This window comes from Zootermopsis nevadensis, unplaced genomic scaffold (assembly GCF_977971745.1).
Source record: "Zootermopsis nevadensis isolate Lab colony 2312 unplaced genomic scaffold, Znev_1.0 Znev_ptg000024l, whole genome shotgun sequence".
NCBI lineage: Eukaryota > Metazoa > Arthropoda > Insecta > Blattodea > Termopsidae > Zootermopsis > Zootermopsis nevadensis.
Genome location: NW_028259156.1, coordinates 7,085,671 through 7,113,282, shown reverse-complemented (window position 1 = coordinate 7,113,282; position 27,612 = coordinate 7,085,671). Strand labels below are relative to the sequence as shown.

The following is a 27,612-nucleotide window of genomic DNA, read 5'->3' as shown; positions in this document are numbered from 1 at the left end:
CGACGTCATTTTTAAACAAATTGCAAAATTTACTTCAAGTCCTTCCTCATTACTTTTAAATTCATTTACTTTTACACAGAAAATATTTAATATTAATTATTGACTTCTTACAAATTATAACTTGGAGTAATTCAATTTGTAATTCTGTTACTACAAAGAATGTGTAAATATGAACCAACCAACCAACCAAAAAGCTAACTGAGGGCGGAGGCCTGCGTAAGCGCAAGCATCGTCCCTACCTAGGTGAAACCATTCCTGCACACAAGGTGCATTGCTGGAAATGGTAAACGGTCTTAATATAAAAAAAACGGAAATTTTGCTAACGCTAACGGGGTTTCGTCGTGGCGGGAGCCTCGACCATTCAAACTGGGATCTGTTGCTGCTGGTGGGAGTTTATCCCGTCAGGCAAGTTGTCCAAAGGAATTTGGTTGGTTGGATTTCTGGGGTTTGAACCCAGAAAGGGAGGGGCCGTTTCGGCTGAAGGCCTCTGCGGCATGGGGGGAAGATCACTTCTGCTGATGGCCTCCATGATCGGGGGGGGGGGGGAAAGGGTGGCGGGCCGTGCCCCTATTAAGTTATACCCTGGCATTCGCCTTACAACTGAGGAAAAGCACGGAAAACCTCAGTCAGGGTAGCCGAGTAGTCTAACCACTCGTTGTGCCGACTTGGCCGTCTTTTGGGGACGGCCTCGGTTGGCCTGCTGAACATCGAACACGTGCAACAATCTCGGCTGGCGTGCCATAAGGTTCATTTCTCTTTTCTTATGCACGCCTGAATGAACCGAATTGCACGCTCTTTACTAACTGTTGCGTCATACATGACGTCAGCATTGTATTGGTAGGGTCGATGCTTGCGCTTGCGCAGGACTCCGCCCTCAGTTAGCTTTTTGGTTGGCTTTCGTCAGTCTGCAACGAACGGTGCTGTGAACAGGTGGTGGATAAAGTGTTTCTAAAACAAGATTCTTTTATATTCAGTGAAAACCTTTCCTGCAATCTTTCCGTTTAATTCTTTATTCAAATTTTGCTGCCTGGGACATGGAGGTCTCCTGCTCTTCACAATTGGTAAGACAAGAGATTCCTACTTATTATTAATATTATTATTTCATTTTGCATTTGTAATTGTCTGTGTTAGAGCCGGCGTAGCTCAGTCGGTACAGTGGCCGGCTACGGACTGGGCGACCGGGGTTCGATCCCCGACGGGGGCAGAGGATTTTTCCTCTAGCCTCTGCGTCCAGACCGGCTCTGGGGCCCACCCCGCTTCGTATCCAATGGGTACCGTGGTCCTTTCGCGGGGGTAAAGCCGGCCGGGGCGTGATGCTGACCACTCACCCCCATCTAGTGCTGAGGTCAAGAATGAGTAGGAGCTATACCTCCACTCCCCCCCCCCCAAGCTACATGGCGTATAGTGGGGCAGCTTTACTTTACTTTAATTGTCTATGTTATCTTGAGGGATTGTATGTCATTTTTAAGAATTCAAATGCTAGCAGCAACACACGCCGGCCACATCAACGAAGTTACTTGAATTCCGGCTAAGCTAAACAACTGATAGGGACTTATGACTGGGTCACGTGTCACATTGAGACATTGTTAAAGGTTGTACTGGCAGCACTGTTAATTAAATAAGCAAATAACTTCATCACCTGGAGCGGAGTCTGTCGCCAAACTAAACTTATGGTAAGCAAACAATTAATATATCTTCATTAAAAAACTTAATATACTGAACAAAAGCACAAAAATAAATATTCGACAACGTCCATCACAGGCGTTTTCGGCTCTACTTAATATTTCGCAGTACAGTTAATTTCGCGACAAATAAATTACTACTCCTAGAGAACGAAATTTTTCGCCTTGTCAACTTGGAAGTTTATTCTGATCCCTGTTTTAGTAATTGTATTTCCCAGTAAGTTAAGAATAATTTTATTTGGATAAACTCATCTCACTTCCCTGTTAACATCTTCTTATCAATTCAATTCAAAGCAAACAATTACTTACCCCAGATCGAAAGCAGCTGAAACATTAATTCGTTCTTGATATGCAGACAATTAAAACAAATCACTTCAACGAACAGCGGATTCACAGAGACGGACGGATCGAATCGCAAATTCTCTATAAACAGCCAAACCACAACTGACAACAACACAACATTCGCAGGTCAGAATCCTCAGAAGGAATAAAGACATTTTGGTGAGGGAATCCTGTAACTACACAGAAAGAAAGAATTTACCAATAAACTGATTACCAGGTAGCAGAATGCACACTGCTACACTGAATTATTAAAACTAATATTTTCATCGCAGGTAGTAGTTCAGTGGCGAGCTCCTGTCTTCTGCTGATTGTCTCTGCAGCTGGTGCCACAGTTCGATTTTCGTTCCTTGCTGCTCCTCTGACCACTTTCTCAAATTATACTTCGACCCAGAAGTTAACGTTGAGTAATAGAGCATTAAATCACGTGTTCCCAACAGAACTAAAGTCATCTTGTGGCTAAATAAAAAAATAATGCACATGTAAACTGTGAGCATGTATGAAGAATACAATTCTCAGGTAACATATTAGCGAACATAGACATATGCTTATATTGCATGCATCACGTTAAAGAGCAAATGAGCATAAGAAAAAGTCATTTGTCTTTTATCTTTGATTACGCTTAGTCCAGCAAATTGGTAAGTTGCTAATATTCCGTCCCAGTCAGAGGACACGCACAAAACGTCGGAACAATTTATTATTCTCACGGTCAGGAAATGTTAGCCCCACGCCCAACCCGCAAGTCGGAGGATCACCCCTTGTCGGCTGTATGCGAATGCGTATTCGAAACACTCCCTATCTGGCGGCCATAGTCAATCGTGATCCTGGTTTTGTGTGGACTACGGGGCGAAGTTCCCGCCCTCTCTGCAGCCAGTCTGTTTCTGGGGCCACCTAGTCTGCTATCCCCTGACCACCGAGGATCAAGCAGGACGAAGCGTGAAGATAACGCTTGGGCACAGGAACAATTATCGCATCAACGAATTATCTGAGGCAGAATCAGAATCAGTTAGTAGGAAAACTCAGGGAAATGACAAATGCATGTAAGGAAAGTATTAAGTATTACTGTGTAGGTTTGGAAATTCAGGTGTTGATCAACACTGCTTGAGGCTCATTCAGACTCTGCATAAAAGGCAAGAAGTAATTTTAGTTTGTGGATATATTACCCCTACAGGAACAGAAATCAAATTTTTATAATGTTGTTTCTCCTGTGGGGTGGTTAGCAGCAACTTTGAAGTAACCATGTCACTTCACAGTCTTACTTTCAAAATTACAAAGCAGTTCAGCAGAAATATGTTCAGAACAATATGTTTAATATTTGTAGAATGAATGATGTATTTGCATGGCAGCCTTCCAGAGGGAACCCAGCTGTCATAATCCTGAACATGGAACTACAATCCATGATCAGACGCATTTAAAAAAGGTTTACTTCCTGACAAGGATCTGTGCTCTGGCAATGAAGATAATTTAAGCAGGATGCAATAACTACTGTAATGACTGGCAAGTAAAGTAAAGTTATCCCGCTACACGCTATGTAGGCACTTGGGGGAGAGGTAGTATAGATCCAACTAATTCTTAATCTTATAGGCCATGAAGCTCTTCATTGTGCAATTCTCTGTGTGATACATTCCCCTTCCATTTAGGCCCAAATATTTTCCTCAAAGAACTGTTCTGAAAGGCCCTCAATCAATTTTCCTCAAAGTGAGAGACCAAGTTCCACACCCATACAGCACAACTTGCAAAATTACAAATCAATTATGAAGGGGCCAGTGACAGAGGAACTCTCCATCTGACCCAACTGAGTTAGTGCCCTTCCCCACTTTATAAACTAATGAAGTAAGTAGATGCAGCTTCAGAAAGGCAGTGTTCTTTTTAAAAACACAGACGATTGACACAGTCAAAGAATTTAGTGTTCTTGATGCCAAAATTACACTTTTGAGTACTTTAGTCTTTGTAATTATATTAGGAGTTGGAACAAAACATTTTGGACTGAATAATAGCAATCATTCTCTGAATTTAATCTTCTATGGATTTCATCATGAATTGCCCTACTGACTTCTTAGTGTAATATATATTATTAGAGAGTAAAAATTATGTAGCCCTGCGTTATGCAGTTTTCTCATGTCCACTAGCATTCAGCTTTCTCTTGTATGACGAGTCTGTCGCCGTGATTGAGTGGCAACTTCTCCGACAACTCCGTACTGCGTGTAGGCTACTGGATGTCTTGCAGGGGCACCCAGTCTCTGAAGACGTAAGAGAAGTAGGATTTGAGGTTCTCACCGCGGCGAGAATGAAGATGGCTCTGTTCTGGGCTGTAACTAGGTGTAGTATGGTAAAATGTTACCAACATTTCAGAGGTACTTACTGCTTCCACTATCTTCCAGCTTCACAAGCTACTCATTGCCTTTACTATAAGGACAAGTACTTTTGAAACGTCGGTAAACTTTTACCAAGACGCACGGCGTTACAACCCAAAAGTCAGCCATTTTCACAGAAGAGAAGACTTGTGAAGTATGCCAAAGTTTTAACTTTTCTTCTTTAAAGCGCTTGCTACGGGGAAAAAATATCGCTGGCCCAGTGTATGTTGTGCATCAACCGACTAAGAGCCAGTTACTGGTTTGTAAGTCATTGAAGTGGAGTACAGTCATGTTCAGAACTGGAGGCACAGATTTAGGCATCGGGTTAAGGGAAAGAAGGTACGCTGGAACGCAGAAGGTCACCTATTCGAACACTTGCTGTAGTGTGAATTAAAGACTGACGTTTTAGACTAAGAGTGTATAATGTCTGTTATGCGGGACTGCGTCTGACAGTAAGTACCATACTGCGAAGACTAGTTTAAGGGGCCGTGTTGAACCCAAGGGCCCAACTCCTGGAACTATTTTTGGTAACTAATACCCAGTTTTCGTTATCTTTAACAATACTTATCTAGAAATGAGAAAGTACCACAGCATATGCTTATATATGAATGTTATTGAAGTCTGCACATATTATTATAGCGTTAATTTATGGAGCATCTTGTATTTGACACAACGTCTACCTGGAAAAACTTAAATTTTACATTAGTGCTTTTAAAAGCCAATAGCATTTGTGCCAATTGTACGTAAAACAACAAACGAGACATGAATCGAATTTTCATTTCAGACCCTTCGTAGTAAAGAAAATAAATGAACGTAGTAAATAGTAACGAATTAACAATTAATTTCACGGTTCTATTTACAAGTCGTATTGGGCCTGATGCGTCCCACGGACCGATATTTGGACAACACTGATCTCTACCTATTGTTGATGTCAGCGTTCGTAGTTTTTTAAATTCTGTTTCTGAATTAAAAATTAATATGTCAGCGAAAGACGTTCTTAGACCTCATATGACCTTACCCGGTCCGTCATTTCAGTACTCGTATTTATTTGGCAGAATAAAACAGAATGGTGGAAGATGTTTTAAGGTAGCCTGTTCCCGACGACAGGCACATACTACGGAACTACGGATCGTATTACCCGTGGTGTGCAGGATGTGTTGGAAGCCAGGGGATCTGAAGGGAGAAATGTAGTGGGGTGTGGTCAGAATTCCGTCTGCATGAAACTGTCTGCAATGTTTATAATTTCACTAAATGTGTTCGTGAAAGGGCGAAACCTTCTGTCAATGCATAGTAGTGTTTCCATGGAGTACACCATACTTGTCAGGATATTATAAAATTTCGGATCATGCATTCCCGCAATATTTTTGCTTCTGAACGATCTCCTTATTCGTTTCGTTACAGACGGGAATTTGAGACAAAAGTTCTTGGTTTAGTCTTCCGGTGTCATGAATTTCTTACGGAGTTTTACGCTGATCCGTTACTGAGAGAAACTGATAAAGTTGAATGCTGCCCGGCTCCCGGAAATGATAAAATATTGTTATATTATTGGTGGTGAGTCATGCAGTTCTAGCTGGAGGCCGGCAAGTGACAGTCATTGAACGCACTGTATAAGAACACAAACGGACACAGTCACGGAAGGCGAGCCAGTTGTTTGTTAGCTATTCGTCGTTTTTCATCACCAGTAACTATACCGTCATTGAAGGACCTTTTGCCGCCTCATACACGGGAGATTTCTTAATCTTTTTAAACATTGCTAGGAAGCCTTGGATGAATGATCAGCCCATCGCAAGGCCAGGACAGGACAGCACAACAGAGAAAGACGCAGACTAGCAACCATCCATACCTTGAGCGGGATTCGAACCCACGATCCCAGTATCCGAGTGATCAAGGCCCATGCCTCCAGAACACTGGCATTTTTTCTTGTTTTAATATTTTAAAATGGTTACATTTCGCGTAAGTTTTTAAACTGTTATCGTAGGCTGCGCGGTGTCGCCGTCACCCGTGGCCTGGGACTGAGGTCAATCTCCCATACGTCACAAGAAGCAGGTTTGCTTCAGGCGAGCCTTAATGAACCTCTCTTACCCGGTACGGAGAAAGTAGTATTAATTTACTCGTAGAAGCTTTCAACGTCAAACAATTTCATTTGTGAAGATGAATTTAACTTTGTCTTTAAAATTCTTTTTACCCTTCCCCCAGTCACGAGTGGGTGCGTTTTAAACTCCGTTGTTCCAATTACCGGGAACTGCGAGTAGAATAGACCGACCCCTTTGCCTGTGAAGGAATTGGCAGTCGACAAGAGATACTACATGTTCTGGTGGGTTATATAAAGAGTGGCCGTGAAAAATTGCACTGTTTCTACCCTCACTGAAGTGTCCATGCTTTTCCTCAGTTGTAATACAAATGTCAGTGTATAATTCGAAAGAAGGAGGTCCCACCTGTCCCAGTGGTTGAGGCGAAAAGCCAGAATGATTCTTCCTGAAGCCGTAGGGGTTTTCAGTCAACCATTCTGGGTTTAACTCATAGACACCCATCGACCTAAAGTTCTTTTAGTAGGAGGGCGAGTTACCTAATGGGGGTCATCCTCGCACAAGTAACATCAGCCCGTGGTCTGAGCATGTCAAGGCCTTCAGCCAAGACAAAAATATCCAGTTATAATTTACAAGGCACTGTTTACCAATTCCACCTATGCGAATGGTCTAAGCTAGGGAATTTTAGCTTCTTGGCTGGCTGATTCGTGGCACTTGTAGAATAATACTGGATTTCTATAACAATCCAAATTAGCTCAAATCAGTATTTAATTTTTACTCTGCAATGTATCTGTTTTGTTTTCAAAGTAATCGGAACGTTATTTAACAATTCCACAGACCTATCTGACATTTAATCAAATATCCATATGCAATTTTAACAGTACTTGGACGTCAATATTATAGCCGCTCATTGACGAATTTTAATAAAATTTCATATGTCAGCATGCAACGGGAGAGATGAATTAATACCCCTTCTATGAATATATTTTAAATTGTATTGTGGGGACAAAACTAGCGTTGTTCAGCGCAGGGATAGGTTTTAAAAGTATATTAAGCTTATATAGAGTGGACGGATCACGTTGTGAGCTGAACAGTAAAATTTGTTCCTGGCAGGTAAAAATAATATGAGTTAATTTACAAACCCTTAAATCCTGGGAAGTATAAAATGCATCAGATTAGTGGCAAGTACTTTTAGTAATTATTTTGTGATTAGTTCATGAACCTATATCAACTGAAATAGTGCTGAAACAGCGCCGATTTGGAAATTAGGTTTATTTTGGAGTTTCTATGAAAAAAGACTTTATTTCAAAAAGTTTTTTGTAGTTAGTATTGTCATCTTTTACGTTAAACCTGCACGCATATGTAGATAATACCATGCGACAAAAAACCTATTAGTGAATGGCAGGGGTTCCTAAATGTTGGGTCGCGAGAACGTTTTCATGGTTCGCGTTGCGAAATTCAAAGCATAATTTTTTGCATTGCTAATGATTTAGTCAAGTAAATGTTACCAACGAATTTTTAAGTTTATTTTTGTATTTGTAAATGCACTTTTATTCACACAACAATAAATAAAATATAACACTGGTGTATTAACAAAAAAATATATTTAATTTGTCCCTAATTGAAAAACTGTGGGTCGTCAGGCAGAAGAATTTTTAAATGCTGGCTCGCAAACAACCACGCTTATGTATCGCTGGTCTAGAGCAGTGGTATTCAACCTGGGGTATGCTTACCCCCGGGGGTACGCGAAAACATCTTATGGGGTACGTGAAATTTAAAAAAAAACATATTATTTTATGACAAACACTGAATAATCAGTAATGTAATTTATTTAATTTATTTTAGATGTAGATTATATACTACGTATAACTTGAATTATACACCAACAACTTTGGGGGTACAAAATTGAAGAGAAATTATATCTGGGGGTACGCGAACAAAAAAGGCTGATTACCACTGGTCTAGAGGAATATGAGTGGTGAAATTTTCGTTTTTTTTCTGTCTACGCTGCTGTACTTTTAAAATAAAAACATTTATATATTGTTGTCTTATATTTTGTATAAGTAAACCACACACAACTGTAGCTGTATTTCTGCGTTGCAATACATGTAAATGCATTCATTTGAAATTGAATTGTAAAAAATGAATTTCAGATGTTGGGATGGTTTTTAAGGATTTTCCAAAAAAAGTTTAAAATTGGATTTACTATGTCGGTTTCCTCAGAAACCGCTCAGTTTTGAATAGTGTAATGGAATTTTAGAGACTGTTGTAGGTACAAAAGTGTCTTGTCACACATATGGAAAGACCTGAATAAATCAGAAATACACTCAGCGAAACACGAATTACCGGTTGAACTAACTCTTCGCATGAATGAGATGACTCGGGATAAATGTAACGCGTATGCTCGAATGAATGATCAGTGTTTGGTTGGAGTCACTGACGAAGGCAGCCGGTCTCTGCTTGTTTAGAGAATCTGACGAATTGTGTTGCTTCTCCGCTGAGGTAGCTCACGCGGTCGGATGTGGGGGAATTGAATCCGGCCAACAGTCCGACCGTCGCCTGCGAAATCAGATCATCGGCCGACGTCCCTAGGGCCCGCTCTGTCTGCTGTCACAAAAATGTCAGTAGTTGCTTCTCAAAGCACTGACCTTCGCTCCTTATACTATTTTCTTTCTTTTTACGACAGAAATTTCATGTAAGGACAAGACAACAGACGTAATGTTCATCTTGAGATGTCAGGGGTGACAAAGATGCTGTTAACCCTCTTGAAATACCTGCAAAATAGTCTTGATTAAATAAAACAGTCACGTAAAGAAAATTGTGTGTTAAGCATTTTGATAACGATGCAGTGGTCTTTGTGTTGGAAACAATGATTTGTTTCACAACTTTATAACCCGATTGTAGGCCTTCTGAATTTTACAGAAGTCATATAAGGAGGCAGATTAAATTTTGTCTGTAGGTGAAACTTTTGAATAACTATTGTTAAAGGCCAGTAAATCGGCAGGTTTTAATCAAAACTCATGAATTACGTCACAAAATTTTATTTTACACTCGGATGGACAGATGATGACGGAGTCTGAGGCCACCAAAACAAAACGGACTACGAGAATCATGACTTCAGCCGAACGCAGAAGCCACCAATTCCCACCACAGGCGCCACTATAGACTCTCCTACGTTTTGACGAGAAAACGTCTTTAAAATCGATGCCGGGTGTGGGGAGGCAATCGCGCCCAAATGAGCGACAGTTTCTGTCGAAGTAATTTCAAACTTCAATAACTCGGCTAAAAATAGACATAGCGCCGCCATCTTAGTCTCGTTTTAAAGAGGAAGGATGAACGTTTGCGCCAGTATCGTTCCGACATTCGTGGCGGCCGAACGTCGCGAACTGCGCACGCGCAAAGTGAACCCACAATATTCGACTTTCCGGATTCGACACGTGTCCATAAACTGGATCATATCTCAGAGACTAATTATCCGATCCGAGTGAACCAAGTGTTGTTTTGAAGAGGAGTGTATATGTTACAACTCATCCTGGCCTCCAAGTGTGTATCTCAAAAACTCAAAAAGATACGAGGCTGTGAATTTGAAAAAGTTTGAAAATTTACCGATTTTCTTAAAATGTCGCGATATATGAGGGCAAAGTACAGCCAAAATTACCAAAATCGGGCACGAATGCGTAGAGCACAAAATTCCAAAGAGAAGGACACCGAAAACGCCGGGCCCGGACCCAAAACCAACGCGCAGTACCGCCGCGAATATAGGCAACGTAAGCGAGCTCTGACAACTCAGGCGGCATCTGACGAGCCTGGGTCAAGTATGGATGTGTACCAATTAAGAAATAATCATTTATAAAAATGATTATATTTACAATATCCCTAAGTTAAACTATTAATTATTAACTAATATTTTCGTTAAGAAAAAAGAATATAAAGAACATTTATGAATTTGTTCTTCATATGTAATAGAAAGGTATAGTTCGATAGATGAAATTTTGAATTTTTCTTTTGTTTTGTTTATTAGATGAAAGTGTTGTTTTGAAGAGGAGTGTATATGTTACAACTCAACCTGGGCTCCCAGTGTGTATCTCAAAAACTCAAAAAGATACGAGGCTGTGAATTTGAAGACAAAAATTTTGTTTAATTTTAATATACTATACACGATTGACGTTTTCACGAAAATAACTGCGGCAGTGTCCGACACTGCATATCAATGTTTTTTTTTGTTACCAGTGTCGCTACTGGTGTTATTTCCTCGGAACTAAAGCGGCCGGAGTGTGCTGCTAATCGCTCGGCCTCGATCTAGTGTCTGAGCTAAGAATGCGTCCACATATACCTCCATTATATGCAAGGTAGGGACCAGATTACTTACTGAGCTCACTAGTGCTGAGGATAGTTGCGCTCGGCACGGCCTGGTCGGTGCACGGAACGGCCAGGTAGAACGGGTGGAGGTGCGCGCTACAGCTACAGCTGTTCCCCTTCAGTCTTTGTACCCCTGTCCACTTACACTGCGATTCGAGCACTCTCTGTTGACAGATAAAGGAACGTAATATGAAGCGTTCTGTTTGATGTTTCATTAGATTTTTCATTTCCTATTTGACCGCTCGTCGAAAGGTCAGTGTGACTCATCGATACTTTAACGACTGTCGTTTGTTTTATAGTGTGTCTCGAAAGCGCTTAGCTGCTGCTAATTTGCGTGTGATACGAACCTCAACCAGTTCAACCCATTCAGCATTTCTAAAAGATGTTGTGTATCAATATTTTATATATCCGTTTCGGTCTTAATGGTTTGTTTGGAAGATATTTTCCTCTCAAAGCAAAGTATTTCTGCCATGTTTTATTACTGTAGTTCTAATTAGTAAATTACACACGTGAAATTTTCCGGTCACGAAAGTTGTTGTTTTACCAAGAGTCGTACTGATTAAGTCGTGAATACAAATTATTGTTCAGCCTTGAATATGGAGACACTGTGTTACTCCTAAATATTGGTATTGATACGGGCTCGTGAGTGACCGTTGCTGAAGGGTTGCCAACGGACGCACTGACTCACGCTATTAAATCTAAAAAAAAAAATCACGGGGATGGAGGCCAGTTGTCAGGGATTCGCACTTCGGCCGAGGCTGTCCTAAAGCAAGTGTTCTCAGAGGTCCGCGATGAGACTCGAGGAACGCTGATTGTGATGCCACCTGCATCCCAATCTTGGAAATACAATTACCAAGAAGCATTAAGGTGTCAAAACGGATAATAGCTTCGTTCGTAGTATTAATGCTTGGCTGCCAGAATGTTCTCGTTAAAGCGAATCGGCTTCCAGATCACTTCCTTCGGCGACCTCTTTATCGAAAGGAACGTAGTCTATTATAGTCGTATAGCGGAAACCCGTTACAGCGTTTGAATAAACTTCCTTATAACGAACATTATCTCCTCTTTATACGTTACAACGTACCTTGATTTTCAATCAGTGGCTTAGCGATATGCCAATATTACAATCAATCACATATGTCAAGGTTGCGCGAGTTGAATAATGTAATACACTTTATATTGACCGACGTTTCAAATGAATTTAATGCCACCATCCTCAGGGTGATAACAGCAAGCGGAAATGTGACAGAAAAAGAAGTTGATTGGTTCTTTTATCTTTACTTGAAAATATTCAATTATTTTATTTCTGTATATCTAATTGTCGCAGGAATTATTTAACCTAGCAAGGGATGATATCTTGCGCCTGCACAAGGCTTCGCCTCCAGTTAACTTTTGATTGGTTCGTGACAATCTGTGTAAAGAATCTGATAGAGCATCATAAGGCCATGCGACAACCCCGAACGAAGCACTACGATGTTTTCTCCAAACTCTTACCTAACCAAAATATACTTTTTGTTGTGTGATCTATGTAACCTGAGAATCTACCAAATTCACAGACTCCACACGCAAATGAAGCAACGTTTGAGTCACTTTTGACGCTGCTAACTTGTCTGCTCCCACCAGCGGAAGTGGGCCGAACGCGATGTATGACGTAGTTTTCAGTTTAATAGAACGCTGCCTGGCGCTCAAAGTACGTACTTGATGGTCCCTCAGTTTTCGAAATTCAGGGCTGACACCACCAACGACAAGAAACACAAGTTCGACCGCTAGAACAGATTAGGCAAGACGGAGGCTAAAGCAGTTTGAATAATTTTGTCATGTAGGGGAGATAGGGATCATATTGGTCTACTTGTTGCAATAAAACTGTGGCCATGAACACAGCGATAACTGAAGGGCAGAATTACAATCACGAACACTAACTTCGCCTTTCTCATTCTTCTACTTTTTGGGTGGGAGCTGTGTTTTTATTCTCGTGTAGGATTTGAGGTTTTCATCTTCATCGGTTTTATTCTCGTTTGCAGAGGATTTCCATATTCACTTTAACTATGTCAAAATCGACCTCTGGTGTTTTTTTATTTTAAAATTAAATTATATTTGGACTATCGACTAGCTCTACGTCTTAACCTATTTATCTTATTACCGAAATTAGACTTAAAATTCGGTTGGTGCGTTCGGAAAATATATCTGCTTTACAAATAAAGATAACTCACTAATATATCTTACCGCTATTTATTTTGGAGTGTGATGAAAGTAACAAATTGATCTTAAAAGGTTGAGGAACACGTTCAAGGACATTCTTACAGAAGTAAACACTTAACTGCTTCTTAAGGCCTGTTGCTTGGTTCAGTTTGATCCGTTGTGTTTCAATGTTAAATCTCCTGACATTCTGAAAGAAACAACTATTGTCAACAAGTAATTTATTTATAAGTTATGTGAAACGAAATTACTGAACTCTTTGTTATTCTTAAAAACTTTTTAGGAGAATTTGAAATTTCATTTCAAAATGATCTGCTCTAAAACACTGTTTCCCGATACATGTTAATTCAATATAAGATATTATTTTAGGTTGTGACGCCTTGCAGACTCGAAGGTTGTTACTAAAGCATCGAGTCTGTATTGCGTTACAACTAAGAAGAACAACATCGAAATCTTCACCACCACGAGAACCTCAAATGTTTACAAATAAACGTAAATTACATCACAAATCTGATTTTCTACATGTAGTACTTGTCAGTATGAATCTAGGACTCTCAGGCTGTCCTTTCCCAAGAATTTATAATCTAGAATTCGTACAAATTACGTACTTCCTCGTGTGTGCTACATGTTTCGATGTCATGTCCATCTAACCTTCATCAACTTAACAATTTTAGGTGTACAGTATATATTATGAAGCCTCTTATAATGTAATATTCTCAATTATCCTGTTACTTTTTCTGTCTGAGATCAACACAATCTCCTCAGCTTTATTCTAAAAAAAATCCTCAACCCACGTTCGCCCTCATTTACAACAACGGAACATTTAACTCTGTAATCCGATGGATAATTTGCTCTGTTCATTTCATTTATAAGTATCGAGATCGGTGCTTGACAAGAAGAGTGCTTGGTATCATGTAGCGAGTTGTCAGGAACACGTCTATGTACTTTTAAAAAAACAGATTAACACGAAAAGTTGAAGTCTACGTCGCGTGTATCTGATCTTTTAATTTCCGGCACGTCAGAAGTTGCCATTCTAGATATTACATGTATGAATATATCATTAATAGCAGCTAATTTTGCCACACGAATTTCTTCACGTTTTCTTATCGGATTGAATTTTCAACAATTTTTTCAGAATTGCGAAATAGAAATAAGATAACAGTGGAGTCTTCTAGGCCTAACCTGTTGCAGTTTAGACTGCTAACATATTTCAAATACATTATTCGCGACTTTGTATACATTGTTGGTTCTGACAGTTTTTATATTAGTAAAATTTACAAGTACAAAGCGAATACACGGTTTAAAATACAAGGCATACACAACTTGAATGTTTGAGGCGAATGTAAAAATGGGTTCTGCACAGTAAGGTAATGAAAAAATTCAAATGGATGTGGGTCAGGAAAAGCCTCCTAACCGAGTTACAGCCGTCTTCATCTCCTGAAATTTCAAATTCGGCGCCAAACTTTCGTTATTGTCCGTCTTCGGTCGGAGCGACGCCGACCAGAAAAGGCCATAGACAAAGAATATGGCGTTACCAAATGACACACACGGCAAAGTGAGATAAACTTTTGACGATGCATTTCACTTTTAACAGTGGCAAAAATTCGAGTCCCGACCCTATTTTAATTTACAACACCCATACTCCGCATCTCTGTCTTTTATGTTTGTTTTACTCATGGTGATCGTTGGTAACACTACACTGGATAGATTTTTGTCTGTAGAAACACTTAAACCTTTCGCTCATTCTACTCCGCTCAAGGACGTAGCAGTTCTGATGGCACCGTGTTGAAGAAGGCCGTCTGAGTACGTGCTCGGTGCTGCGTTGTAGCTCGAGGATGGCATTTTAAGTGCTTGGTACGAAATTTCAGAAGCTTTGTTATTTAATGCCAAACTCCGAGCGTTAAGGAGGAGACGTAGCAGACATATGACGCCACGTCACTAAATCAGGAAAATAAAAGATGTCTAATTCGGAAATGGGACTTTTCAATAAATATTATATCGGAGTGTAGAACGCACCATTGTACCAGAATATTAAGTTACATTCAGTCTATACGAAAATGACCCCTTTTAATATAATATTTTAAAATATTTACAGTAAAACTTATAGATAGAAGATAGCCATTTTAAAATTCACATCCATGGAAACATTAACTCCTACAAAATTATATATATTGTTAGTTTTAATTATATTTATGGCTTATTATATTTACGTGCCATTTTTACATTGAGTCGTTTGTTGAACATTAAGAAGTTCGATTAGAGTTTCGTGTAAACTTCATTCATATCGGACAGATGAGAAAAACGTAATTAATGAAATCGTTTGATAATGTTCTGTGCAAGACTTGCAATACGAAATCCTATCGAAAGCCATTAAACTGTTTTGGGTGATAAACAGCCTTACAAACATGACTTCTGCTTTACGCAACTTATGTTAATAATGCATAAACTGTGGGAATCTGATTTTGTGTTCCTTCACAACGTGATCGTAGATGCCTGTTGGTAACGAGACTATATCAAGATCGTTAACCCTGGAGTGTAATGTTGAGGTCAATAGATAATCCTCAATGTATTAAGTTTCTCGCGGTGAAGGCAAACTACAGCAACGGATAGGAATATTATGATAGTCAATTGTTCTATTATGTACGGTGGCTGTACCTGTGAACTCCACCGTACAACGAAATGAACAGCTAAGTGCGAGTTTTACGCCTGTGAATAACAGCATCTAGTGCAGTCATCTTGTCAATTACCTTTTATTTTAATTATGAAATTTGCTCAAACCATTTGACTAAATGTATTAATTTCCCTGATGCTACTGATGATGACCTCTTGAGGTCGAAACGCGTATGGCAATAGTGTCCATTATAGTGTTAATAGTTGTTGGTTTGTTCACTCTATATTATTTTAAATATATTATGTATAGGGCACTGTTACAGGTTACAAAGACATATATAGCATTTATGGTCATATGAACCCTTTTTCGGTGTGTTCCCATCCTTAAGGAGTGTCTGCTAAAATCAATTTGCCCGTTTGTCTGTCTGTCAGTACACACAAAGAACTCTAAAAACAATTTGCTTAAAGTCATTTGAAAGATACTCGTGCCATTTACATTTTAATTTACGTCTAATAACGTCGTTGCTAAAATCATACAGATGGCTCTGAGTAAGTAAATGTATATTCCGACCAGATCGACGTTTGTTTTAGCGTATTAATTCCGCACAAGTATAGTGAGGTCAAGCCCTGTATCACAGTTTCCATGGTAACTCTCGCAAGCAAGAAAAGCACGATGGTGTCTGTGTTTCTGTTCAGGACCCATTGTCGGGCATGTCATAATTATAACTCGTCGGATGTCCACCAGAGCGGAGCAGCAGTAGATAGGTTTTTTTACCGAAGTGTATTGTGCTGCTCGGCATCTAGCTAAAGAAACCCTTATAAGGGGAAGTGCTGTTACTGCTGCTTAACCTAGTCCCCCATCCGGTATAATTTTATGTTACTGTTCCGTTTTTATCAAAGAATAATATATCAGTTATATTATGTTTTGCAGCGGTAACCGTTTTGAGCGTCGTATTGGTTGATATTTATTACATAAACAATGATAAATGCTATAGATACTACTTAAATTCTGTCTGTTTGCACGGACTTGGGGTGGGTGCATGTTTACTGTAACAGCGCGTTAGCCAGCAGATGCACTGACTACCTATCCTTTGTGTTGTGTGAGACGTAGCAGTAGTGCCACGTAGCGGTAGTTTCTGTCAAATCAGAAGTGTTAAAAACAGTTTGCTTGCCCGTGAGTGCTGAGGTCTATAATGCGTGAACATTTAACTCTGCTTAGTGATTACTGAACATGGATTGTTATTTATTTATTTGTGGTTTATTTAACGACGCTTATCAGCAGCTCAGACTGTATAGCGTCGAATGATAGGATGATAGTGAATTGGAAGGGATGTAAAAGGAAGCGGTCGTTGCCTAATTTAAGGTACTATTTTGATATTTTCCTGGAAGGACTGAGGAAAACCACCGGTCTCAGAGCCGAGATTTGAATCCTGTATCTCGCAAGTGTGAATCACTCGACCACAAAGTTCGGTAACATGGCTTTTTGCGTGAGCAAAGTGGAACGTTAGTTTTTAATTAATTATTAATTTAACGGGATAACGATAATGATCTTCTGGGTTGTTGCGCCGTGTGGTCTTGGGTTCGAAAACAATGTTTTAAGCCCTGGTAAAGCAGGCAGCATACTCTTCCGAAACCTTGGGTACAATCCAAAGATCACACAACGCAACAATCCAGAAAACGACAACTTTAACGCAGATCACCTTAAAAGTATACAATATTTAACGGGGCTTCGTCATCAGAATTAGTTATATATCATCTATCCTCCCACATCCTTCCCGATACACCATTCGGTCAGCTTGTCGTCTCTCATGCAAGTCAGATTCTTGAAAGAAACTGAAAGTCTATATGAATGACCATGCTAATGCAAAAGTTGTAAAATTGTATGGAAGATAAGAGTTGAAGGCGATCGGATTTTGCTAGCCCAGGACAGGGACCGGTGGAGGGCTTTGGTTAGTTCTGTGATGAACCTTCGAGTTCCCTAAACCATCTAGTTCGTTAGTTGGTTAGTGTTTAGAATACAAACGACTCATGTCCAGTAGTTAATTTTTGAACAGCCTGTAGGCGAGGTTCAGGACTCGCATAGGGATGAGTGACAACTCCATCAATTTGTCCAGAAAAGTGCTTCAAAGAGTAAGAACTTTGCGTTGTGACGTCATGCTGTGGACGGGAAGCAGAACTCGTGTAACAATTCGCTCCGGTGTTCACTTTCCTATAGAACTGGGCTCCTCAACTACTACATAAAACGAAGCGGCACGTCATCTGATGAGTAAGTATATACGATTGCTAAGTAATATGTTGTGAGAATATCAGTGTCTTTTTGTGTCTCAGGTATGTAAAGAAGGTTTTAACAAACTGGTGGAAACATTTTATGGAATCATCTAGAAATACACTATTATGCAATGAAGTTGACCGTGTCCATAATTATAAATTCGAAAGTATAATAACCTTCTTCATTGCGTTCATGTGAATGTTTATTAGAGGCATGTAAACGAACTACTTGTCTTCCTCGAAAAGTTTATATTACTCAGTCAGGTCAATAAATTCCTTTCCATTAACGAATCCGAAGTTACAGAACCCACTCAGCAAATCATCTGCTCTTTATGCCATAAATCCAACTGCTTGGAAATTCGCTAACTCACCCTCTCTATTTACTCATTAGGTCTACCATACGTTCTCTCCCATTTTAGTTCATTATACAGAAAGACACGTAATTAATCACCTGTAGGAAAACGCTGGAGTATTCGTGACGATTTTAATGATCTCTTGGCTGTAATTTTTGCACCAGCTTGTTGCTGCCGTGGGGTGTTAAAATTTCTGATAAATTATCTCTGCTTCAATGAAATTTAGCGATTAATTGTTAGTGACGCTTCAATAATTTCTGTACGCTCTTGGGTTTATATTAATTTCACAAGCCTCTAATTTATTTCTGTAAATTAAAAAACTATTCAATAAAAATTCAAGTTCTTTTCAAATGGAATACTTGATTATGCTACTCTGCATAATTCCCTCACTAACTTACTCTGTTACCATAGAAATCAATCCCACTCATTAACTCATTTAATTACCACTTAAATCTTGGCTGTTCATTCCTGCAGGATCTTGGCATTAACAAATAGGAGAGGTTTTTTTAAAATATATTTAAACATTTGGTAGGATTCTTGGACGATTTTTAAACCCGTCGCAAGACCTCTGTCTGTACAGGACAGCACAACACAGAAACATCTATGCCTTGAGTGGGATTCGAACCTACGGTTCCAGACCGCGCGGACACTGTAACCCACTGTGAATCACTTACTCATGAACTCAGTTAATTATTCGTTAACCCAGCGCCTTGTAAAGATTTAATGTTTGTGTGCTTCGACTACCCATCTGTCCTCGCTCTGAAACCGGTTTTCAGTTCCTTCGAAGTTTGACAATTTTTCGTCCTATCTGTGACGCATCTGGCAGAACACGGAGAGCATTTCGTGGACTTCTTGCAGATACTGAAGCGGACACAACATCGGATACTTTACGTTTAGAAAGCGCGTCGATCAACAGGAAAATATTCTGACTGTTACTTATTCCATATGTACGTCTTTTGTTTCGACAGTTGCCATGGTTCTCGAATCCCATGTGTTTAAACATTTGACAGGCGACAGTCCGTCGTGTTTGATCCTAGACCCTGAAGTATTGGAATACACGTAGTTTTTAAACGCGCCCTTTGCCGTTCTGGAAACTTTATTGGTGTCAATGTTGATTTATGTCAGAAAGGCGCCTTGTTCTTTTGCATTCTATCTTAACGCTGTTTCTTCACTGCTTTAGATCAGTGGTATTCAACCTTTTTTGTTCGCGTACCCCCAGATATAATTTCTCTTCAACTTTGTACCCCCAAAGTTGTTGGTGTATAATTCAAGTTATACATAGATTACAATCTACATATAAAATAAATTAAATGAATTACATTACTGATTATTCAGTGTTTATTATAAAATAATATATATATATTTTAAATTTTACGTACCTCCTAAGATATCTTCGCGTACCCCAAGTTGAATACCACTGCTTTAGAGTACCTCCAAGGCTTTTAACATACTTTCATTTACGGTTGCTTGTATTTATTTCTCATATTTGTGTTTTGATGACACCCTCTGTTTTCGTTGTCCGTTTTTTCAGTATTCTGTATAACTTCTACGTATCACAATTATATTTCAGTTTTATTCATTATTTATGAATCATATTATCATTCGACGCAAAAAATCTGAAGTGCTGACAGAGGTGTTAAATGCACCACAGATTGTAGATTTATACATCCCACAGCCTTCTTTAGCTATCTTTCTATCGCCGTGCAATTGCGAGCCCCCGATTTTGACCAGAGGTCTCTAGGAGCTTTCGCAGCCCCGAGGTAAAAAATTTAAAATCGCTCAACCCTTCTCTCTTGTCCCCACACATGGAACGGCTCGAGAATGGAAAAACCGATTTTAATTAAATTTGGCATTGGATAATTTTACGAAAAATTGCCGAGCCATTTGAGATTTCATTTAGATCGGACAGTTATAACAACAGTTTTATATCAGAGAATAAGATGTTCTTGAACACGACAGCAAATGCTTCAGTTATTTAGACAAAAAATGGAAATAAAAAAGTCAAGGTCAACACTAAGTTTAGACTACGTTTGTGTTGATTTTGTGAAGTTTTAAAATTATTTTTACATGGGCGGAGAAATTAACCGTGTTAGCAGTGTTAGCCCGGCTAACATTATGAAAAAGGCAATAAAAAATTAATCTGTCTACTTTCGTCGTTCAGTGCTACTGCATAAACTATTCCCGACGAGTGTTAGCCTCAAATATCTGGTTAACAACTCCTGGCTGGCTGGAGCTGGCTAATGATTCATTTTATATCTGTTCCAATGTACGGAACACCTATTACTGAACCATAAAATTAAGGCAGGCCTTTTTTTTGAAAGTGTTAGCCGGGTTAACACGGTTAACACGAACCTGGCCCCTGGCCAAAAACAGTAAAAAGTGAAGCCTTGGTAGTTTTTGTTATAAAATTCGACAGGAACTAGGCTCTAAAGGTGCGAATTTTTGCCAGTATAAATACGAGTAAGTATCAAGTAGCGTGAACAGTTGTATGTGAGTTTAATATTTGATTATTAAAAGAGAAGAGTTAATCGTAGTTATAATTATCCAGTTTATTGAAGGGCTAACCCAGAGAGAACAGGTTTTTATGTCGATGTTCTTCTGGGTAGTAAAGACGTGTGATTAGTTTGTACACAGTCTATCTTCAGGTCACTTCTACAAGTCCACTCGTTATTACATCCCCGAGAATCAAATTTGTATAGGTTCTTTTACCGAAGACAATGAATAGAATATTTTGTGACCCAATTAGCGTCAGAGCTGACCGCCTCGAAACGCCATTGGTCGACAATCATGTGTTTGCCAGGCGCGTTGCTTGGCAGTGAATCACCTGACATATTTTTCCGTTGTTAGTCTGCTGATGTGTGTTCTGACCATTATAAGCTCACGAGGCCATGGCTCTGCGTTTAGACTTGAACGCAGAGGCTAGGTACGCCATATGCAGACGGGCCCAGGGTGATCATTAAATCGCGACGCCAGTATAATTTTGGTAGAAGTTGGAAATAAGTGCACTGAAGCATCAACTTACGCGCTTTGAGTTAGAACTGAACAATGCATTAATGAATTACGCATTTATTCCCTATATTCGTGAAAATTTTGAATCTTAGCATTTTATTGGTGGGGTTGGCACGCTTTGTAATCTGATTTACTGTGGAAGTAAATTTAAATTTGTTTACATGAAAGCGACTTGGGTACAAGGTGCTAAGCTGTAAGTAAAATTGTTAGTCCAGAAGTGGGTGGGTTGATCCATCTCTTGGATTACGTACGATTATTAGTTGTCAAACTACAGACTGAGAGAAATTTGAAAGTTTGTCGTGGGTGTGTCCCAGTGACTGATGGATTCAAACTCATAACTCGTCTCTAAGTCGTGGGGGTCCATCTCTTCCAGGGAGTCAAATTCCGTTCGATTGTCTGTCTACACGTGTTCTTTGTACCAAGTTATTTTTGACTAAAACAAATGACCAGCGCCTCGTGGGGTAATCATGTTGTCCGCCCGTGCCCTATCATCTGTGGTGTTCTCTGTGCGATGTGTTGGCAACTCTTATCCGAATATTTGTAAATAAATGGCACGCCAAGATTTACCTCTTCGTTGCGACGTTCACATCAGATCTAGGGTTTACCCGGCCTCGTGTCTACAGTCCACGACTGTAATCTTGAGACTTGCAAGGAATGCGGGAAGTCCGAAGCGTTAAAGGCAGACGCCATCTTCCCTCCTTCACCCCACTTCCACACCCCGCAAGTCTCAAGATTACAGTCGTGGACTGTAGTAGGTACCGGATTCGTTTCCTCGGGGGTAAAGCAGCCGAGGCGTGAGGCCACCAACTTAAATAAATGTAGTGCCGAGATGTATTTGTACTCCCTCATTTGTCTGTCTGGCGTGGTACTCATTTGAGTTACAGTTGCATCCGCTGTATGTGTACTTCTTCTTCTTCTTCTATGGATTATGACGTCGTCTGTTCCAGTCTCTCGTTTGCCTTCCATCGTTTCCAGGAGCGCCCTTGAGAGTGACGTCCCTTTGACCGGTGTTCAGGGAATTTTTTCTTTTATGTATAATTTAATTTTTTCTGTATTGCATTATTTTATATGCTACTGGCTGTTTCCCAATTAATTTCTATCGTGTTCATTTGTGAAACGTTTTTGTCTTGTACGTCCTTAGACTGACCTTAGAAAACGCATTTCTGCTGTTTGAAATTTGCTTATTTCTGTGCTTGTAATTTGCATTAAGGCAGGGAAGACTATAACGTAATAAAATCTTATCTGTCTATTTTGTCTCCACCCTTTAGTGTTCTTCGAAATGTGCCTCAAATGACCAGACGTTTTTTAACCCTCTGAGTTATATCTTGGTCCTTTTCATTTCACATCGCAGCCAACGCATTTTAAATGCTGTATTCGTTCAGTCCGAATATCGTCTGTCATAGAATGAATTCTTCTCGGGCTACCAGCCATGTAAGACGGTTTAATGGAGAAACTACCAGCGTTTTGAGAACCATCTTCATCCTCAGGGTACTGAAGTTGTAGGAGATCCCGTCCGTGAACTCCGTCCGGGTTCTCCTACAGCTTAAAAACACGCTCGTCCTCGTCTCCGGGAAATGTATTTTGGAACCGGTTGTGGACCGGTGGTCCCGTGTGTTGGCTTTTGCTACAGGTCGCCAGTGGTCACGGGGTGATTAAGCCGCTCGCTCCGTGATAAATATTTGTCGCAGTTGGGTGTTACGATCTGTCTAAAAGCAAAATGATCCATATCAGCTTCTAAAGCTACTTGACAAGTGACTGACGATGTATAATATTCTCATCACTAAGAATATCATCGTTGTTATGACTTTGTAATCTTATTTCCATTCTATTTTCACTTTCTCTTTATCCACTTCTCATCTTCCTTCTTATTCTGTTTCGCTTATTCTCTATTACGGAGTGTGTGGGATCTTAAACTCGTCATAGGGGAGCCACGGTTAGCCGTGATTTTACCAGGGAGTGTTCACGAACAGTTCGCCACTGAGCTTTATTTATCCTGAGACATTTGAATCAGGTTTACAACTGTCTTTCATTTTACGTGTAAATGTCATCCTCTGGTACGATTTGAACTGTTTGAAATGTTATGGATAACCAAGAAAAACTTATGTCAGAATGACTTATAAAATGTAAGTCTGGATTTAGAAGCGGATCGCAATTTTATGGCCCTAGTTCCTCGTTCTGCTTGCTTGAGGCCCGGCCTACTAGAGTAGAGACGCCGCCATAACGCGGGCAAGTTGAGAAAGCGAACAGGCTGAGACCAGTATTGTACTCTCTTGCTAAAAACATTGGCTTGTGTTTCTACCACGGTCCACTACTTATTCAGTCTGAGTCCGATGAAAATGGAACTGCTTCATCCATTACATTTTTATTTTTGTCCTCGGTTTGTGTTGAATTCAAATCAAATGACTAGAGGTCTATAACAAATTTTTCGAAAATACTCACCATTACATGCTCGTTATAGATGTAATTTTTTATTTTACATGCTCACACACTGACACCCACTCTCCTGTTGTTATTATAGTTTATTTAACGACACCTTATCATTAACTCAGACTATATAACGTCCAATGAGAGGAAGATAGTGAATTGGAAAAGGATGTGCAGGGAAGCGGTCGTGGTCTGATTTTAGGTAGTATCCCGGAATTTGCCTGGAGGGACTGAGAAAAACCATGAAAAACATCAGTCAGGGTCGCAGGTCTCCTGACCGAGATTTGAACCCGAGACTTCCCGAATACGAAGCAGGAGTGATAACCACTCTGTTGTTGTTTTTGAATAAGAATTGTCTTAGGTTGTTTTTTCGTCATCTCACTTGAATATTGCGTTCTTTGCAGCCGCTCAGTTGTTAACAGTAGCCAATGAAATGTGTTGATTTCGGCGCCGGATATTATAGGGGCAGAACATCATGTTTATGTCACACCGAAACACTGTAAACAGTAAAGTCATGACTATAGGTTTGTTCAGTTTAAGTGTTTTAAATAATTTTATTTTCGTCGCATCATCTGCGTAACGGATATAACAGGAATTCGACCACTTTTTCATGATATATTCGTTGTTATTTACAGTAGATGGCCTGTCAGTCTGGACACTTTGCCGGATTGCGTTGTCCAGTTCTGTCGCTGTATCTGTAAGCCGGTTCGGAATGAACTTTTACTCAAATAACCTAATACAAAAAATACCACCATACCTTTTTTAAGAATCAAGGATCCGTATTTGACAATGTACATAAATTACTTCATAAAATTTCCTAAATTAACTTCTTCGTGATAGTATTTTGTTTTAGTTCTGATATAAATATTAGGAGAGAGTTTAAGATGTCTGTTCTCGCCTCCTTTAAGTAAAATAGTCCGAGTTAATCAAATAACTAACCTATATCTGCTACTACTAATAACCATATTGAAAATGTATGGTTCAAGAAGTAATCATTCTTCGCACTTGTTTAAAAATTTTAATTGTATTAACTTCACCTGTATGGATGATAATTAGACGTTAACGAAGCTTTAATACCTTCTGCACTCCCGTTAGTAAACTCATGCGATATACTGTCAGAACCATTTAAGTACGTCCCATCTACATACACAGTTGGCGTGCTTTCCTGTCGGCATTTGCTTATTGCTCTGATGTAAGCTTCTCAAATCTAATCTTTCACTACGTTGAACGACATTTTCTCGAATGTCGCTAGACTTATTTCACCTGTAGAAGAAAATTCAAGGAATGATGCGTGAAAGGGAGATCTCAGAGAAGAAAAATATCGCAGAGAAAAAGCTTGTGTACAAAATGTGTTTAATACCTGAGACGCAGCTAAGCCGGTGATTTCCCTTACGACAAATATATCAGTATCAGACTCGCTGTCTGTTTCTCTACAGTGTTGAAAATGTTAGATTGCTATTTCGAGTATGTTAAGTGGAAAACTAAAGCTAAGAGGAATACCAACTGGCAGAAAAATTTTACATCGAAATTGCTTCAATGCGTGACAACTCCAGTTTGGATAACCCTACTTTCACTTAATTTCTGCGGAAATCGAAGTAGATAATAATAATAATAATAATAATTAAACTTTTCAACATGAGTCATGAAAAACACTTCACATGATTTTTCTTATTTATTCAGGTTTTCACAGTACATTTTATTGTGAGAAATTAGATCAGATAAACTCGTTTAAGTTTAATTTATTTAAGAGGGTAGTGGGATCCGTAATTCGAATTACAATAAAATGATCATACGCTGTTCTTCTATCTTAAGTTCCTAGTAATGCGTTCTATGCTCTGCAAATTCAACATTAATTTTTAATTTTTTTAAAAAAACACGTAACAAAACATTTCTTTCCACGTGGTTGCCACATCTCAAAGAGAAACAACAGGAAGTAGCATTTGTGAAGAGGTCCATTTTGAATCTGGTTTTTCTTTATCACAAAGCGAGAGATACGGAGTTATAAGAGACAGTTTACTCTGCGTTTCTCCCAGAGTAACCGAACACGTCAAATGTGATAAGCCGCAACACCTCGGCGAGTGGGCAGTAGTGACTGGGTATAAGCTGGTCGAACTTGGTTCAAATCCGGAGAAGGACATTTCGTCGCAGACAGCTGCCACACCCTCCTAGCCTCCTGTTTAATGGAGGCTTTTTGTTTTTAGATAAAGCAGCCAAACGTGGAGCTGATCGTTCGTCTCCATCAAATGTAAAGGTTAAGAATGCGTGGCGTTTTACCACCACACCCCCCATACGTTTTAACTGCTTGGCGTTTAAGCTGTTTTTGAAGTAGCATTAACAGTGGACCAACAGAGTGCTTCAACGTTTTAATGCATTTTGATTTTTTGGGGTTTAAGTTGGTTCTCAGAGCAAATAGGGACCTCTTCCATGTTATTAACAGATACGTTTTCTTTGAGGTAGGACCTACTTTAAAAATGACATGAATTTTACATGTTACAAATATTGACAGCTTTTGTGTTTTCTATAATTTTATGTTCATCGGTTTGGAAAGAATGACAAATATTTGCAAAACGGCATATTTAATGAAGAAACAGAAGGTCTTACTGCACCATATAAATTAATAAATTGTAATTTCTGATGAGAGAAATTGACGATACAAATGTCGGACGTAGGCTTACGAAAGGTCTGCCACTAAATGTCGATTCTGATGACTAAGACGCATCGTAGACTCTGATTTTTATCTCGGGTCTGACGCAGCTAAAGCCCTGATTGGATTTTAGTGCATTTATTCGCCGTGTAAATTTGAAAACGCACACACTCACATATATGCTGTTTTTGTTTCTTTTATTATGATTCACATAGGATAATGTTCCAAATTAAATATATACTTGAACTGTATTTTATATATTGAATTTGTTGGAATCAAATGTTTTTGAGAAGTTTTAGTGTGATTTATCTTCGACTAAAATAATATAAGAAAATAACCAAAGCGATACGGACCAAAATTTAATTTCCGCGAAAACCTTGTTGTAGACCCCAAATAATAAATATGTATGTACATACAGACACTCTATATATATATATATATATATATATATATATATGTATATACATTCTGGGAATCCTTCTAGTTGTCGTAAATATAACTGTTCACGACCTTAACCAGAACTGGAAGCTATAACCACCTTGTCGTATCGAAATTTGAAATAAAAGAAATATGTTTTTTGTAAATCATTTATTACAAAATACAACATTTAATCAAACAATACAGTTAAATCACAGAAATATTAGACGTAAAAACTACGAAAAATATATCACACAGTGACTTCTATAAGTTAACACCTGCGTTAGCCGCGTCATAGCTCAGGTGGTTAGGGCTAGAGGTGGGATTATTACCGCGGAGGCTCGTGTTCACACCCACGGCAGTCCATGTGGAATTTGTGGTGGACAAAATGGAGCTAAGACGGGTTTCTTTCAGAGTTCTTCGCCTCTACCCTGTCGGTACAATTCCACCACTCCTCCATATTAATTTATTCGTCATATGAAAGATGGAGAGTTAGCGGTTCAAGTTCCACAGGGACATTGTATGAAAGACATGTTATCAAACGCGCAGTAGAAACAAAGTTTCTCTACGTGTAATAAATATGTACTTGAAGATAGCAAGAATTATTATATATTAGTGAATATAATGATATACATATATCCTGCGGTATAATTTAACAGTTTATTATGAGCGGCTGTTACCCAAATTTACTAGCAAAAGTTTTTAAAGAATTTTATATAATCACCGGTTATTTACACTTTACAGTAAATAACAATTACCCTAATACATGCATTGCGCCATACATGAAGATATTTTGTGATTGCTACAATTGGGTGAGAGTATTTCTGTGTGGAACTGGACCATTGCCCCCCTCCCCCAGATGATACATGAACGAAATTGGAGCAGCGGTGGCGTGGCTATGACGAGACTATGACAAATAAATAACACAGGAGT

General features: G+C 39.2%; 1 protein-coding gene across 2 annotated transcripts in view; it reads left to right on the top strand.

The window, feature by feature from the left end:
- Positions 1–938: 938 nt before the first annotated feature.
- LOC147872771 (uncharacterized) overlaps positions 939–27,612 on the top strand; it is a 113,142-nt gene continuing 86,468 nt past the window's right edge. Inside the window, exon 1 of one of the 2 annotated variants that reach the window (XM_087354775.1) lies at positions 939–1,061. Coding sequence is in view for 1 of the 2 variants with exons in the window: in XM_087354771.1 (XP_087210897.1) it covers positions 17,827–17,830 (4 nt within the window). In the remaining variant the exon portion in view is untranslated. Of the gene's footprint in view, positions 1,062–16,655; positions 17,831–27,612 lie in introns of those variants that run through there. The other variant, XM_087354771.1, reaches the window with a different exon arrangement.